The 18,126-nt window shown below is 40.3% G+C and overlaps 1 protein-coding gene across 1 annotated transcript in view; it reads right to left on the reverse strand.

The window, feature by feature from the left end:
• itfg1 (integrin alpha FG-GAP repeat containing 1) overlaps positions 1-18,126 on the reverse strand; it is a 352,137-nt gene that overhangs the window by 240,289 nt on the left and 93,722 nt on the right. The window contains exons 8-9 of the mRNA XM_051955816.1: positions 13,966-14,044; positions 4,150-4,244 (exon numbers count right to left, since the gene is read on the reverse strand). Of these exons, the coding sequence (XP_051811776.1) occupies positions 4,150-4,244; positions 13,966-14,044 (174 nt within the window). The remainder of the gene's footprint in view (positions 1-4,149; positions 4,245-13,965; positions 14,045-18,126) is intronic.

Below are 18,126 nucleotides of genomic sequence, written 5' to 3' on the forward strand. Positions count from 1 at the left end.
CCCTCGGAATTCGTCTGCTTTGTGTTCGGGCCAGGGGACAGCTACACTCAGCCCTACACTAAAGTAAGCAACAGGGAAAGCCCACACAAATACAGAAAAAAATTCTGTCTGGAAAATATGTATACATTTCAACAGCCGACTTGTACAAGGAATTCAAAGACTGAACGGTTCACGAACAGGACTGAAAATAGAAAATTCAAGAGACTGATTCATCTTGAAACAAGCAAATCTATGTGACTGTTGAAATCTGACTATCTAATTAGCTACGAGCAAAACACAGCTTAACCAAATTAGTTGACTGACCAAAGTGCAGAAGATCTTCATCTATGATACCTGCCTGCTTTGACTGACGAGAAGCCTCTCCAATCATGGCAGGCAGGCATCATATTCCAAGTCAGATTTTGGTTTTATGACAACAATAATTTTATACAGTTGAATTCCCAATAAAGCTGTTCTCATGTACATATTTTCCAGTTTCTGTTGTCAGACAACAGGGCAAGTATGAAACAGTGACTGGAATGTACTTCATGATGACTACAGCTTGACCAGTAGTTGACCAAGCTGCTAAAATCAGATTTTCTATTTGCAATTTTGCACCAAACAACTCACCACACACAGGAGCTGGGCTGTGAATTTGGCAATATTTTTTGAAAAGGTTAAATCAACAATCAAAGTCAGACAAATAAATAACAAGGAGAAAATTAGTTTCATTACTTAGTCTGTGCTTGTAAAATACATACCACTTTATTACAAAATCTAACTTTTTTTTTTTTTTACTTTGTTAGATCATCTGATATAAACTTCCACGACTGACTTAAATAGGCACTCCTTTTTTGAGGATGCACAGTGGCTTGTTGGTTTCCATTTTCGCCTTGCAGCTAGAGGATTCCCCAGTTCCCGTCCCCACCTTCCCGGGATCTTTCTGCATGGAGTTTGCATGTTCTCCCTGTGCATGCAGGGGTTTTCTCTGGGTACTCCGGCTTCCTTCCACAGTCCGAAAACATGCTGAGGTTAATTGATGATTCTAAATTGTCTGTAGGTGTGAATGACCCTAAGGAGGATTAGGTGGTGTATAGATAAAGGTTGGATGTTGGAATTTCAAATTTAAACTGAAAAAAGGGCATTTTCTTTATTTGTGGAGAAAATTTTTTAATTACTTAGATGATTGAAAAAAATAGTAAAATAGTTGATAGATTCATCAATAGAATTATAGTCATCATTGTCAGAGTTAGGGCTATCCAGATTCATATTACTATTTTGTATAGTTCAGATGTTGACTTCAGTAAAGAGATTGCAAGTTTTCCTTCAGATAACTCTTTTATGTAGATGCTGTTTGCATCAATGCTGCCTAGTCAAACAGTGTAGTCATATAGGAGTTTTGTGGTGCCTTTTTGTGTAATAGACATGCAAGTTTCTTGTTCTTTCAAATCTTGGCTTCACTTCCAAAGCTTTCCATAACTGCCATTTCTTCATGAAATTTCAGACAGTGGAAACTGACGGAAGCTAGAGGCATTTTGATATCTTTTTATAGCCATTCGCTGCTTTGTTGGCATCAGTTCCTGTATTTTCAGATCCTCAGTCGATTTCTTAGAGGAGCATACTGTCTTTGGGTAATACTACAACGTTTGAGGAGTCAGAGAATTTATCAGCCTATTCTTGATGACAAATCTACACCTGCTTGGCAAGCTGTAAAGAGTCAAATCATATCTAACATGGTTAAGAAATACCAGAAGTAGAAGAGTGCTCATGCTTCCACACATGCCACAATTACTTGTAACTTTTTCTATTTTAAAACTTATGAAATAGGAAGTAACAGTGCAGTGGAATTCACAGAAAGGCTCATTATAATGTATGACTGCTGTAGGTATTTAACTTACTGGCTTAAACTTCAGAAAACAGACGAATATGCAATTTCCTGGAGGTGCCCAGACTTTTGCTAAGAACTGTGGAAGCTTAACAAGACTCATTTTCACTCCAACCAGCCCTCTATCTCAGCTGTCTCTTTATTTGACAGTGATGACTGCCTCTGAATGACATAGAAGAAGACATAGGAACATAGAACACAACATGTGTTCACTTCACCCATCGGTGCAGATAAGTCCTCTTCTATGTCTTCCCTCCCCTTCCTTTAGCACTGTTCCTTCCACTTCTCACTTCAACAATGTTTTTTTTTGTTGCTGACAGGCAGACAAAAGAAGGCATGTCCACAGGGAGTGCACATCTGTGCGTCTACGCATGTGTGCCTTTTGTGTGCACACGTGTGTGTGGGGGTGGACATGCAGATAAGCTTGTAATATTTCTATTTTGGACTGGAAAAAATGGAAGCTAGTCCTCTGGTGGCACAGGAAGGAAGAAAAAGGAGTGAGGCCTCCTGCCAACGGGTAGGGTGCAACTGAAAAGAATCACACAAGAAGGTACGTAGGTGGTGGTGGTGAGGATGGTACGTGTTCACGAGTGTAAGAACAACTCTGTGTGAACATGTCCATGACCACATATTCGTTTTTGCATTGGATGGGATTGCATGTGTCTGTGTGCATATCCGTTACTTCAGTCGTGCATTGCTCAGCAGACAAAGTGACATTCGCCCCATCAGCTCTGATGTCTTTCTGAGCGAGAGCCTCCTGCAGTGAGCCACAAGGCTAATACTTTCCTGGAATAGACAGCCATTGTTTGGGGAAACAGTGCTGTGCTCTGCTATGCAGTAGAGTGATTGGTGAGGTGAGGTTCAGACTGAATTATTCATATGTCAAAATGTTTGAAATAGTCTGCTTATAATCTCTCTTGGTCACTATCTTCCTTTAAAGCACTGGTAAAATGTGTTTCAAAATGCACCAAAAACTTTAAGGGAAGAATTTCGTGACAATGGCTGGGTCAATTACATGTGACAAAGAAGACCACAGTTCATTGTCTCTTCTTTTATCAGCATTGATTTTTGGTTTTCTTTGCTCAAGGTGGCGATTAGTTAATTCTTAAAATAGTTTCAGATAAATTTTCTGTTCCACTTACTAATCCATTGACAAACGGCTCCTGGACTGATCGTTTCCTTGGACCTTCAAATGTTTACTTGTTTCCAATTTACTATCAAAAATTGTTACGCTTGGGCCCCGGTAGCTCAACTGGTTGAGCTGGCGACCCATAAACAAGGCTATAGTCCCTGATACAGTCCCTAATACACATATCATTCCCCCACTCTTCTACTCACGTTTCCTGTCTCTCTCCACTGTTCTTTAAAATAAATAATAACTTTAAAGTAAATAAAAATTGTCATGCCTTCTGCAATTGGGTACTGCTTACAGTCTTCAGTTGAACAAATGAAGTAAATTTAAATGTCCCTTATATTTAAATTTGCAGCAGCAGACACAAAGGTAGAATTCTGGAAAAGGAAAGGCAAAAAGGCATAAATACAAAGAAAAGATAAATACATAAAACAGCATGAGAGATTGAGTGAAAAATAAAACACACCTGATCAATAAAATAAAGCCAACATAGCTGAATAGTAAATATCTCTCTTCTGTAGAGACATCATTTTATCTGCATTGGTCACACCTGCAATTCCAAGCTTTCCCATTTTTGTAAATAAAAATAATCAAAGATTACTGGTATGACTTTGTTGCACAGCACATAACTCACGTCTGAGCTCTCTCTGTGTCTGACCAGGCTTATACTGTTGCCATAGAGGTCCAAAATGAGGTCACAATGAGAAAAAAAATGGGACAGGAGCAAAAAACTCACAGAACCTGTCTGGTGTTTAGAGAGTTAAAACAACCTTGTTAAGAAAGAATACGAGAGCCCCATGTACATTTTCAGTTTATGCTTTTAGTGAGATGCTGTATTGGAACTTCATACGGCATATACAATATACAGCTAGGTCAATAAAGTCTGTTTAATGCCTTCTGTGAAAGTGCAAAAAAACCCAAAACAACAAAGCAGAGAAAGGTTGTACAAATCAGAAGAAAAAAAAAAAGAAATGTCACAAAGTATTAAGCATTCAAAAGTATTGCAGTTTTGAGAAGAAGGTAAGGCCAAGGAGCAGAGTGGAGCACAGTGTTGTAAATGGCAGCTCAAAGAAGATTGGTTTATTGAGTAACACATCAAGATAATGCATTACAATAACTTCAAACACAGCTGTTAGCGAGGTTGCGTGTGTACCTCTTTTGAGCCTGACTTGGCTAGGTAGATGGCACTGTGTTGACAGCTTTCATCCAAACATGCAGGGAGGAGGTGGTCCTGGTAGCCATCACCATCTGACAGAAACAGAAGCACAACATCAGACGAAGAAGCAACAATGTAGGATTGACCCAAGAGAAAATGTGCTGCTTTGTTTTCTAGCTCTTTCTTTTCTATTATAATATTTTCATGTGCATGTTATGTATGGATATAAAATTGTGTGTAAATTACTCTTATAAAGGTCTGTTGATCAGTTCATCATTTTTGGCAAGTCTTTATTTTGCTAGTGTTAAAATTATCGTTCCCTCCATGCTTTATTTTGAAGGCATATTTTTAATGTTACAGGCTTTTATTTTGTCACCATTCTAGTGGCAAAGGAAGTGTTTTTCTAAAAAGAGATTTCTTGACATGACGAAGACGCTGCCGAAAAGTCCGAAAATTCACATAAAAATGAAAGAAAAGGATTCCACGCTGTTGCTGTCTAGCAAAGGATGCGCATAAACTTATAAGCACCTTCCAAGCTCTTACGGTGTTTCCTGAAGAAAGGAGTGAAGGACAGAAAGGTGAATTTGTGTTCAAAATATGGCTGACGGCTGAACGTAAATATAGGCTTTGTGAAACATCAGTAGCTTCACCATTGTCTAGCTGGGGGCTTGCTACAATGCATGACCTATATACATAGCGGACGGCAGGAATTGATGGGACTCAGAAACACCCTCCAGTTCAATCGTTTGTTCCTTGTAAGATTTCCAACTGATAAATCACAGTCAATTTGTAGTAGGATCGCAATAATGTGATCGTCAGCGTGTAACTGACACAGTGTTCATGTCAAGGTTACTGCGACGCCGTGCCGGCAGCTATATCTCGCAATGGGAAATCCTTTACAAAGCCGTGGATCCAGACTATAAGCTGCATCACTGCCAAAATCTAATCACTTGGTCCTTGTGTCATTTCTGACCTTCCCGAAAAAATTTCATCCAAATCCGTTTGTCCATTTTTCAGTAATGTTGAACACGGACAGACAGTCACATATTCACAGACAAACGTACGCCCATCGTCACATAACTCCGCTGTTCCTTGGCGGAGTAATAACTAGAAGGATAGTGGTGAACTATCATCTTCAAAGAAGAAATGTGGTGGGAAATAAATCCTGAATGATTGTGATTCACAAGCACTTAAAACATTTGGTGAAATCAAATCGTAAAAAAAAGACAACAGTACAACAATGTTCAATCATGAAAGTAAGAGCAATTTTCCACACACACAATGCAAATGGAACTCAAGGGACTGGAACCAAATAGCTGTTTACCTGTGAGAAAACCACTGACCAGCAAGAGCAATCAGAAAAAAAAGGCTTCAATTTGCTAGATAGAATAAAGATTGGATTCTGGAGCAATGGAAGAAGGTCATGTGGTCTGATGAGTCCAGATTTACCCTGTTCCAAAGTGATGGGCACATCGGGATAAGAAGAGAGGCAGATGAAGTGATGCAATCATCATGCCTAGTCCCTACAAGCCTGTGGGGGCAGTGCTCTGAACTGGGGTTGCTGCAATTAGTCAGGTCTAGGTTCAGCAATGTTATGTGCCCAAAGAATGAGGTCAACTGACTACCTGAATAGACTGAATGACAAGGTTATTCCATCAGAGGATTTGTTCTTCCCAGATGGCATGGGCATATTCCAAGACGACAATGCCAGGATTCATTGAGCTCAACTCAAATTATGAATGACTGCTTCAGTGAGCATGGGACATCACATGGATTGGCCTCCGCAGAGTGCAAACATTAGCCCCATTGAGAATCTTTGGGATGTGCTGGAGAAGACTTTGCACAGTGGTCTGACTCTCCCATAATATAAGATCTCGGTGAAAAATTATGGCATCTCTGGACAGAAATAAATGCTGTGACAATGCAAAAGTTTATTCAAACAATGCCATAATAAATGCGTGCCATAATTAAAGCTAAGGGCGGTCCAACAAAACAGTAGTGCCAGACTTTTTTTTTTTTTTTTTTGGAGCTGGCAGTGTATTTTAAAAAGTGATTAATTTGTCCCATGGCACAACATTTAGATCTGGACAGTGCTTCGTAATTAGCTGCATACTGTAGATAAAATTGAAACAAGCTGAACTGCAGAGTATAAGTGTATGTAGACATGTATTACAGTGTAAGTGGAGGTAGAGACATGTAAGTGCTGAGATGCTGTTGAGAGCAATGAAGGCACAGGTACAGATTATGAGACAGAATGAGTGCTAATTTAGACTCCTACAGACGCTGTACTCGCCATTGTCTCTCTAATGCTTCCTGCCAGCACACACACACACGTTCCCTCCCTCTGTCCTACCTGCCCTTTCCTCCGTGAATACATTCTTTTATCTGTCTATGTATCTGTCTCTCTTTTGTTATACTCTCCTTCACTTGTCTCCTTTCACCCTCCTACCTTCAGTTTCTTGCCCTCCTCTTCTAGCTCTTCTCTCTGCCATTCTATCTCTCCTTCTATTACTTCCCTCTCAATCTTAAAAATTCTCTTTCTCAGTCTGTCTTTCTTCCTCTTTATTCATCCTCCTCTCCCTCCCTCCTGCTTTTTATGTCTGCCTCCCGCTGATGATGCGTGGTGTGATAGAGATTGGCTGAGAGAGTCGCAGAGGGAGGAAACTGCAGATATGGGTTGAAACAGAGAAAACGATGAGGAAATGAGAGATCTGGAAAGGACAGGTCAGAGAAAAGAAGAGAAAACAGAGAAGAAAACAACCAAAGACAACAACATGAATAAGAGAGACTGGGAAGGGATATACCAAGAATGTGTTGAGATGTATTGTGAAAGACTCGCATTCATAAGACATAGCACATACAATGCAAATCATACGATCTATCTGCACAAATAAACATGCTAGGACGCCACCAGAAACATGTGTGTCATTACAAACCCAGTAATTTGATTTCTTTGTGTGTCAGCGTCCATATGTGTGCAATATGTCTGCCGAGTGTGTGTGTTGAAGACGTGAGATATGATGGATGTGATACAAGAACAAAGTCACAAGGTTAAAAAGAAATAGACAAATGCTTACAAAAAAAATTTCTACTTTTGGTATACTTCTACACAGCGTTCATCAGGTGGTCTGGAAAACCATTGGACTCAGCATGCATAATATGTAATCAGAATGTCACTTGTGTGTCCACACTGATTTGGATTTCATTTGATAGTGCTTGACCACCGTGTGAAGCCAGACAACTTCGGTGTTTCTTGACAATGACACTCCAAGTCTCTGGAAATTTACTGTCGGGTTGAATGTTCATGGAGGAGCAGAGTGCTGCCCAATGCTGTCTAAAATCTCTCTTAGGTGCCCAAATGGCTTGAGATCTGGTGACTGTGAGGGCATCTACATTATTTCCATCAAACTATTTAGTGACACCTCATGGTGGCACTGCCATTCTGGAAAAGACATCAAAATTGAAATTTTTCATCACTGGATAAAGGTTATGACACCGGGCAACTTTCTACTGATTTGCAGTTAGCCCTCCCTCTAAAGGGAAATCAGACCAACAAAATAACCCCCTTGACATAACAGAGTCACCGAATATGCTCAGTGTCACGGTCAAGGGTTTAGGTTATTTCTTCAATTTGTTACCGTCTCTAGCAGTTCCTGTTTTCAGTTTACCTACGGCCAACCATTCTTAGGCTCCTTTGATACTGACAAAAAATTTGAGGCCAACTCTGTTTCAGGAAATTTACAACTAAACTGAATTCTCGTTTACAATTTGAAAGAAACATGCTTTTGTTTGAAAACAGACACATTTTATCAATGTTTGATGTCTGAGATATCCTCAGAAGTGTAAGTCTCATCCATCCATTATCTATACAATGCCTTATCTTCATTAGGATCTCAGAAGGCTGGAGTCTATACCAGCCGACTTAGTTGGACAGGAAGGGGACAACCTGGACGGGTCACTAGTCTATCACAGAGCTACATATAGAGACACATAATTTCCCTTACATTCACACCTACGGACAGTTTACAATTACCTAATTGGTGATTAGCATGTTTTTGGACTGTGGGAAGAAGCCAGAATACATGGAGAAATCCCACACCTGCTCAGGGAGAACATGCAAACGCCATGCAGAAAGATCCAGGGAACGCGGACCAGGGATCTTCTAGCTGCAAGACAAAGTTGCTAACCAAGCCTGTAAGTCTTACTAATTCTAAAAATACGTGTAGTGTGTGTGTGTGTGTGTGTGTGTGTGTGTGTGTGTGTGTGTGTGTGTGTGTGTGTGTGTGTGTGTGTGTGTGTGTGTTCAGATTTTACTGAGTGATAACGGATGTAAAATTAGTGAAATTGAATGTAAATGGCTCACAACCCATTAACTGCTTCCATTTGTGTCACTGGCACTGCTACAGTTCTAGTTGTTGCCTGTGGTGGAGAACAGGCCAAAATAGAATAACTCACTCCCCGTTGTTTTAATCAGCATGCTACCCATACCTTTGACCTCATGCAGGTAGCTTTGTCTCACATCTCTCCCTCCACGCTCCCCACCTTCATCTTTCCTCTGCTTCCCCAGGGGAGGTGGGCCTCACAGTTTGAAAACTCTTTTATCTTATAATGGTGGATGTGAACACAAAATGGAAAGTTTGGATTTCTCTTTCCACACACAACACTTTAAACATAAGCAACACAATAAAAATGTAAAATACAATAAAAAAAGCTCTTATTAGTGTGCAGAATGTTGTGGGTGGGTACTTATAATTTAGAGTAGTACTCATATTTACTGTGCAGCAGATATTGAAATAAGATAGGACTCTGGGATTTTACCTTTAATGAAGGACACTTGTGCGTCAGATGTATTTTGCAATTTGCATCAAATTGCATATTAACGTGTGCAAATTAATATCTGAACTTGGTAACGGAAAACCCAGGAGACTCAGTCATTTGCATTAGGATTAGGATTCTTGTAAATGCGAAGAATATCAAGGAATGGTGCTTGATTAGGACATTTTATTTTCCCCATTGCTGCATTTTCATTAATATGGTCTGGAGGGACCTTTCACAGAAATGTATTATGCGATACTGCTTACACAACCCACTCTAATCTGAACTAGCCAACAGTCCTCCACTACCACCGTTTACAAGATATATGCATTTCTGAAGAGTCTGAGACAGAGGGGAAGTGATGGAGAATGTGAGACTGAAAAAGCAAAGTGAGTCGGAAAGCAGAGTAGACTGGTTAAAAACATGACAAGTCAGCCTGTAAAGGGAAAAAAAATGCAGGAAAAAGTGTGAAGGGTATGCAGTGGCTGAGGAGAGAATTACACAGAAAAGAGGGAAAGGATAAGAGGTTGGATGTAACACAATGTAATGAGTGGAGAAAGAATGCCTGAGGGCAGAGCCAAGAGAAATAGGCTGTTAACATGCTAAATTACCTACACATCCATGCGGGCACACACACACACACACACACACACACACAGACACGCACGCACGCACGCACGATGATGACAGTCTTTCCCATTTTTAAATATCACCTCCAAACACATTTCTGTCTCGCTGTCTGAAAAATCTCCCTACCTTAGTGAGCTGGTCGCAGAGCTGCCTCCCTGCATTCTACCTGCAGTGAAGCTCGCTGACACACTCGGTTGTGGGACTTCGTTGTGCTTTACCTAATGATGAATTATGCATTGGTTGCTGTCACTTTGAAAAATGCAATTACCTCACTGATAAGGCAGATGGGCCTGTTTTGTCTGGCATATGCTGCGCATCTATTAAGAGTCTTCTGCTGGAAACAGGGCTGCCAGCACACAAACATGAATATGTGGACAGATTTTGACATGCATCCATGAACAGCCACATACACGTGCAAATACATCAGTTCACATGCCTTACGTTTATCCCACGTGTTTGTATTTATACTGTGCTATATAATATTGTTTAATATAGTGTAAAACACAGACCAATTAGGAAAAGTGAGCAGTGAAAAATACAGCTTTTTTGAATACTTAACACTCAAGTAAAAGAGAAGCACCAAAGAGAGAAGGAGAGATAACTGGTCTTCTTCCAACAGTGTATCACTTTAAAGTGTAATCTGAAGATCCAGTGACACCTAAAGCCGTTTAGATGAAGAATAGAAGGAGGAGAAGGAAAACAAGCGCGGAGAGTGAGTAACACACAGATAGGAGATGCATTGTAGATCAAGAGAAATAAAGATAGACACCGACAGCCGAGGAGGGGCTGAGCGCAAAAAACAGACTGAAAAAAAGGCATTACATCCTGCAAGGCATTTCTCTCCTCTCCTGGAATCTGGCAGATTACTAGAAGTATGACCCTCAAAGGCTTCACTTCCCAGCTAACGAGGGTGACGTCTTGAAGTGACTTTTATAAGATGAAGGAGGAAGAAAAAATATGATGAAAATATTAAATAAATGGAAAAAGTTTTTGTCAAGATGAGCTTAAGATTTAAACAAAAAGAAAAGATGTGGCTGCCTCCAGATCTCTCTCTCTCTCACTTCCGTTCCTGCTCATATAATTTGGGAAAGGTAAGTTTGTTCACTAAATATTTAATGGACACCCCTATCTGCAATGAGATTTACAGATTAGCCTTGCCAATAAGGATGTGTTTATCAGTTTGAAGCTGTGTGTGCATGCTGGTACTTGTGTGTGTGTGTGAATGTGCATTAGCACCTTATGAGCCCAAAAGTTAATTAAAAATGCATTAAACATTACACAGCCTATGACAGCACATAGCTAAAACTGAATGATAAGGTCAGACAAGCAAAATGGAAGAAATTTATCTTAATGCCATAAGAAAACAATAACGATGATGAAACAAAAAATCCACAATGCAGAACATTTTTCAGATGTAATAAAAGTAATACCATTTTCATGCAGACAAATTTCTATAGTTCTAATTTCTAATATAAAATCGTGAATTGATTGGATATGCATTGCCTAGTGGGAAAATATCTGCTCATTAACATAAAATTGCGCATTTCCTATTTTGGTTTGGTTGTTCAGAATAAATACAGCAAAAGAAATGTGCAGTCAGCATGAAGGCGCAGGCATAAAGTCTAAGAAAAAAGAAACATGACATGAGTGGACATGTAGCTTTGTTTGCCCTGCAGATATTTAAGCGGCTCCGTGTTGTTGCTGTTGAATTACAGGGAACACTGTTAGAAAATGTGCAGCTTTTTTCTCCTCTCAAAGACCACTGACGCAAGAAAGAATATGATAATATGTGCATAATAAATACAGTAGCAACAAGTAAGTATAAAATGGAAATATAGTGACTTCTTGGAAGTGTAAAACAGTACAACAATGTGAAACTGTGAGAGAAAATGAAACAAATAAAAATCTTGTAGACTATCAGTATGATGCAAGACTATCTAACCGAAGATACTAATCGGAACTCTATCATTATCCAAAACGGTGTACAAGCCAGTCTTTTGAAATGAAACACAGTGTTTTCCCCTACCTGCAACATATAGTGCATTAAATTGTAGGTGATGCAGCGTGAAGGTTTGACCAAATAATTCACCTTTCCCGAATGGAAATGAGCTACCACAAAGTTGGTCTCTCCACCGTCTGGGTGCTGAGGTGCGCGTCCATTTTTTATTCAATTAATATAAAATTCTGAACTAATGGTGTTGCATCAATAGATTGTTGGCATTTGTGAATTAAATCAGAACTGTCAGAGATAATATTTGTGTCTCTTTTGTAAATTAAAATAACCTGTGCTGAATTCAGTACACTCAGCTTTAACAGCCACATTTAATGTGAAATTTTCGACAAAAGAGGAGCAGTAAGTACAGGACTTAAAACACACTCAAAAGCACATTGTTATAAAGTGCTCTACAAAGACATGAGCAAAAGAAAGAGCAAAAGACAAGCAATTCCATCATAAAAAAAATTGCATACTGTAAAATAAAAGCAGGCACAATACACAAATAGTAAGTGACATAAAACAATACGATAGTTTGAAGGAGTGCAAAGGAGAGGAAACAGAGTCTGATCTCCTCCACAAGGTCATTTCAGAGCTGAGGCCCTGATGCAAACGGCTGCGTCTCCGCTACCTTTTATTCTCCATCTAGGAATACAAACATAGCTCTGCAAGTGGATCTCATTCTGCATTGAAGCTCATAACAGATTAGTGTGTTGGAGATTAGAGGTCAGCAGAGGTCAGTCCCAAGTGTGCCTTAGAGGTAGTGGGTACAATTATAACCAGTATAAATATGCTAAATTGGTTGTTATGGGGAGTCACTGATTTACAGAGAAGGCTTGCTGCAATATTCTCAGTCAGTTGGTATTTGGATAGGTTATATTGATGAAGACAGGAATGCACAAATCTGGAAAAGGCAATAAAATAATGTAACTGAATAAATAAAATACCAAAATTTTAAGATGTACATCCTTCCTTTTGTAACTCTTTCCTGTCACCTTTCTACTCCCGCTATACAAGCATGTGCCTCAAGCTGAAAGTAAACATTCATTGGTGATTTGACACATTACATGCAATTAGAGTTGGACATAAAACCGCTTGTGATTGGCTAAAGTCCTCCTTCAAGGGCCAGACTTTCTAAAGCCTGAAAATGGAAACAGCAGCAGGTGAAGCAGTCAAGCTATCTCTTGGACTACTTGAATTGCAATATTCTGAAAGGTTAGTATGGAACTTTTGCCCGGTAATGCCCAAAATACATGCACTCCTTTCCATTAATCTGACAGCATCTGCATGCTGGCTTCATGTCTGAATGAGTACCCAGGTCATTTTTCCGTATATGTTACGACAACATTCTTACCAGGTCGCACCTGGTAAATTCACATATCATGTTCAACACGGCACAAGTCTGAACTGCATTTATCTGCATTAACTGATGGACACACACACAAGATTATGATGTACTGGCGTACCGGTACATATAGTTTGTGACACAACTTCATGCATGACTGCGCTGCTCTGCTTTACTAGCATGAGTATGGCTGAGTAAAGCTACGAGGAACATTAACCTAAATGTTTTGTTATTGATTGAAAAAGTATTTCAATTCAATTCCCCCCCCCAGCTGAGGTGGCAGCTCTGACAAAATGACCAGGGGCCACTTTTTGGTACACAGGCTGTAGACTACAGATAAGAGAGCCAGTAGAGATTTGCTGAGGATAAATGTAAAGCTTAGCTGAACAATGAATACTACTGGCCGTGATTGTTTAAGGGGATGAGATGTTCACAAAAATCTGGCTCTGTGTGGGATTGTAAGTGTGTATCAAAGTGTATTTTGTTTGACTGTGTGTCTGGGACTCTGTGCACACGTGAAATTATTGCCTGCTGGGTAAGGGGTGAACATTTGTGGTTTGTGTGTGTAGGGAAAGAAAGTTATGCAGTGAGAGAGCAGTAGTGAAACCACCAAAGCCACAAAGACCAGACAGTCCTATTTGGGAGCCTTTGAAGCTACACAGCTTCAAATTCAGGGGGAGCTTAAAGGACTTAGGAGAGGAAAGGATCTGCCACACACATACAGCTGTATGGGACAAGACATTTTTGAGCACAATCTGACCTAGTACACTCATGACTATTTCTAGGGGTTTTCTGTGTTATATATAGTTTTGACAGTCCAAATACCCACATCTACCCATTTTCTATATCCACTTTATTCTGCGGGGGTAGCAGAGGGATTGGAGCCTGTCCCAGCCGAAATAGCGTGAAAGGAAGGGTACACTGTGGACAGGGTGCACCCACTGTAAATGCCAATGCTAAAACTGATCCCTGTGTTATCCGTCACACTCGCATGTAAACATAGCAAATGACAAATCATCATCATTCTCACCAAAATCGACAAAGGAGGAATGTCCGACAGCCTTGGCTCCTGGCTTTGACAAGACCTCAGCTCTGGTGAAGTTTCCATCCTAAGAGAATGACAGTTCAGTGAGCAAACAGAGAGAGAAAAGAGGGGAGAGGACTGGATTATGAAGTTTCATAAATGCCCATGTTACGTAGTGAAAGCTTCTTGACTCATGACAGAGGCTCGGATGTCTTTGTTGAACATTACTGTTCAAATGTTATTGAACAGAGCGACCTGAACTTGCGGTTTCATTTGTAACAGTCCATACAGCGACACAACGTAGCACAGTTCCGGGTAGCCGCCTTCACAACTTCCGGTTTTTCAAAATAAAACATTAGTGGCGCCTTTCACAGTATATCTCATCAAACCTTTGGAATAATATACAATCATGTTCAATTCAATTAATAATCACATAAACTGTTACACTTAGAGCAATAAAATGTAAATAAGTCACAACATCCGGTAACACTTTATAATAACTATACACTATTAAGCATTAGTTAAGCATTGGTTCAGCATAATTTAAGCATTAGTTAATCCTTAAATCCTCATGAACTCATCATGAATTCACCATTAGTAATGCATTACAAAGCATTAGTAAAGACAGTTTTAAATGTTCAACTAACACATTATTAAGCATTAGTTAAACATTGGTAAAGTGCTTAATTCATCGTTAACTCATCATTTGTAACTAATTAGTTATATGTGCTTAATTAATCATGAATTCATGATCTGTATGGCATTTATTATGCATTACTAAGTACTTAATAAATCCGGTTAAAAATGTTTTGTTGCTCATTGATAATCTCAGTTGTTAATACTTTATAAAGGGTTAGCAACTGTGTTAGTATATGATTTACAAACACATATTCATACTCAATGAATAACTTATTAATGCGGTTACTACTCATTAGTTAAGTATATTCCGTGAGCCCATCTAAAGTGAGGACTATCTATGCTTTATAAAGCATTTATAAATGACACAAAAGCAAGATATACAAAGTGTCAGTTTTATTGGTCCCAAACAATACAAGCTCTTTTAAATACACACTTTAAACAAATACAATCTATAAAATTTCAAGTAAACTTGACAAACATCTTCAAAAAAACAACAGTCTGTGATCGTATAAAATAGAAAAATAAAATACAAGCTCTTTTAAATACACACTTTGCAATCCTTAACATTTCAAGTAAACTGGTGAACTATCTCTTTAGGGCACACACACACCAGAGGTAAGTGGCTGCCTGATTCACACCTACTTCTAGTGTGTGTGTGCCCTTGAAGTGTACAAAGTGCTTTACAGTAAAACAAATACACCGTTTTCAAATATTGCAAGATAACACTAGATAATTTCTGCAACCTGTTTGCCTCTACGATCAGCTGCCATCTCTCCAGCGTGATATGGTTCTCTCTCCGACTTCCGCATTTGAGAAAAATAAAAAAAAACCGCGCGGTCTCGCTCTCCAGAACCGCGGAGGAGGCTGGGACTTGTAGGACTCTGGGTTACCCAACATCCTCCCGCCCGATGAACAACTGTTCATCAGTATTGGATCAACCTTCTATTTAGCATACCTCTAGGGGATATAATAACTGAAAAGGCCTTCTTAACAAACTACCTGTAGAAGTATGAACGTTGCATGAACGTATGAAACCATCCCTGCCAGGAAAGACCTCTACAATTCTACCCATCTTCCAAGTCTGTCTGGGTGTGTTGTCCTCCCCAATGAGAACAACATGTCCTACTTTAAGTGCAGTTGGAGTAGGGGTCTCCACCTTGTGGGCTGATTTCAAGTCCATTAAATAGTCTCTACGCCAGCTGTTCCAAAAGCTGGTCAAAAGTCTCTGTCGGTATTTCCACCTTCTGCCCGGCTCCTGATGGTTTGCTGTGGGTACCTGAGCTGGTGAAGGAACAGTCTTTGGTGGCAAGGAAGTCAGGCGTTTACCAACCAGGAAGTGGGAAGGGGTAAGTGGCTGGGGCTCTCATGCATCACTATGTACATAAGACAGAGGTCTAGAATTCAGCACTGCTTTAACCTCAGTAAGTACAGTTGTGAGTTCCTCAAAGTTCAATGACACTTTCCCCAGTACCCTCTTTAAGCATGTTTTTACAGATCTCACAAGCCTTTCCCAGAAGCCTCCCCACCAAGCTGCCCGCTCAGCAATGAACTTCCAGGTGATCCCTTTTTCAGTGAAAAACTCTGTGAGCTCTGACCCCTTTATAGTTTGCCATAACTAAAATCTTAACTTAACTTAAATCCTTTTCTGCTCTTTTAAATGTTCTAGCATTATCAGAGTAAATGATCCTACATAGCCCTCATCTTGAAATGAATCTCTTTATTGCCAGTAGGAAGTTCTCTGTTGTCTGATCTGAAACCAACTCCAAATGTACTGCTCTTGTTACTGCACATGTAAACAGCGCAATGCTTTTACTAGCTGCCCCTTAGTTTTGACATACAAGGGTCCCGCAAAATCTACATCAGTAACTTCAAATGGAGGTGACTGAGTTACTCTGTCACGTGGTAAAGGAGCAGTAATCTGCTACGCTGCTTTAACCTTTAGTTTTCTGCAAATGTAACAACCTGAGACAATGCGTTTTACAAGCGGTCTCCCTCTCAAAATCCAGCAATGTTCTCTGACTTGAATCAATGTGTCTCTTACACCAGAATGCATCACCTTTTCATGGCATGACTGAAGCAACAGCTCAGAATACTTGTGATTTGTTGGTAGTACCCAGGGGTGCTGTTCTCTGAAAGTGAAATCAGAGTTCTGTAGTCTTCCCCCAACACTTCGCAGACCATTTTCATCTAAGAATGGTTTCAAGTCTTTGATTTTAGAGTCTCCTTTCATATTTTGTTTTGACCTTAACTGGGATATTTCAGAGGTAAAACAACTCTCTTGTGTAACCTTTACCCAGTACATTTCAGCTGCAATAAGCTCTTCTGCAGTTAACTCTCCCTGAACCTTCTGACTGGACCTTGTGTTAGTCACAGACCGTTTTACCCATGCAGTGATTCTTAACACAGTCTTAAGCCTCCTGTGCTTCTCTAACATTAACAGAGGTTCAGTTTGTTCAGTGCTATGCTAGTGAGTTGTACAACAGTCTGATATTTACATTTCAGTTCAGTGTTTACCTCATTCACCACATAGTCATGATCAATGTCCAGTTCCCTTTCAGATGTGGACAGTAAAGTGGGTCCACCCCACCACAGCTGACTCTCGATGAGGCTCTGGGCATGTTGACCTCGTGTGGGTAAGTCAGCAGGGTTCATTTTGCCAGCACAGTGGGACCACAAGTCTGGGTTCGTGAGCCCTTGTATTTCAGTCACTCTGTTGGCCACGAATGGCTTCCACCACTGGGATGAGCTGCGGATCCAGTGAAGAGTGATCATCAAGTTCGTCCACACGTGGAGCTGGTTCTTCTTCATGTTCAGTGGTTTGAGAAGACTGTGTCCTAATCTTGCTCCAATAAGTGCACCCATAACCTCCAAGCGGGGTAATGTCATTTTCTTCAGTGGTGCAACTCTCGACTTAGAGGCCACAAAACTGGTAACAGTCTCTCCTTGCTTATTTTGTCCTTGCAGATATGCCACAGCACTGTAAGCCTTTTCACTTGCATCACAGTAGACCTGTAACTTTACAGTGTGTGACCTTTGCTCTACCTCGATGTGGTACCACCTGAGAATGGCCACCAGGTGGAGCAGTGGTAGCTCTGAACACCACTGTTCCCATTTCCTAGTCAAATCAGTGAGTAATGGTTCATCCCAACTGAGCAGTCTCTCCCACATTTCTTGGAAAAGGCACTTTACTCTGACAGGAAAGGGAGTGAGAAACCCAATGGGGTCAAATACGCGGGCTGATGTCTGTAGTACGCTTCTATTTGTGTTTTCCTTGTTCTTTAAAATGTGCATTAGTCCCTTTTGATCAAACACAAAATCATTTCTCTCTGGTCTCCAAACGAGTGTCTGACGGACGGTCACTAGCAGATCGCTACGTGGTCACGTGACAGCGCTTTAAGCTTGATGGTCAGGCAGATGAGTCGGATAAACACAGCAGCTCGGCCGCAAACCGTCACATGCCGTGTGTCTCCTCTCTCTTCGCTAGAAGACCCAGCTGCCCGGATCCCCTCCTGCCCTGTCTGTTTCCCT

Source organism: Acanthochromis polyacanthus, chromosome 11 (genome assembly GCF_021347895.1).
Source record: "Acanthochromis polyacanthus isolate Apoly-LR-REF ecotype Palm Island chromosome 11, KAUST_Apoly_ChrSc, whole genome shotgun sequence".
NCBI lineage: Eukaryota > Metazoa > Chordata > Actinopteri > Pomacentridae > Acanthochromis > Acanthochromis polyacanthus.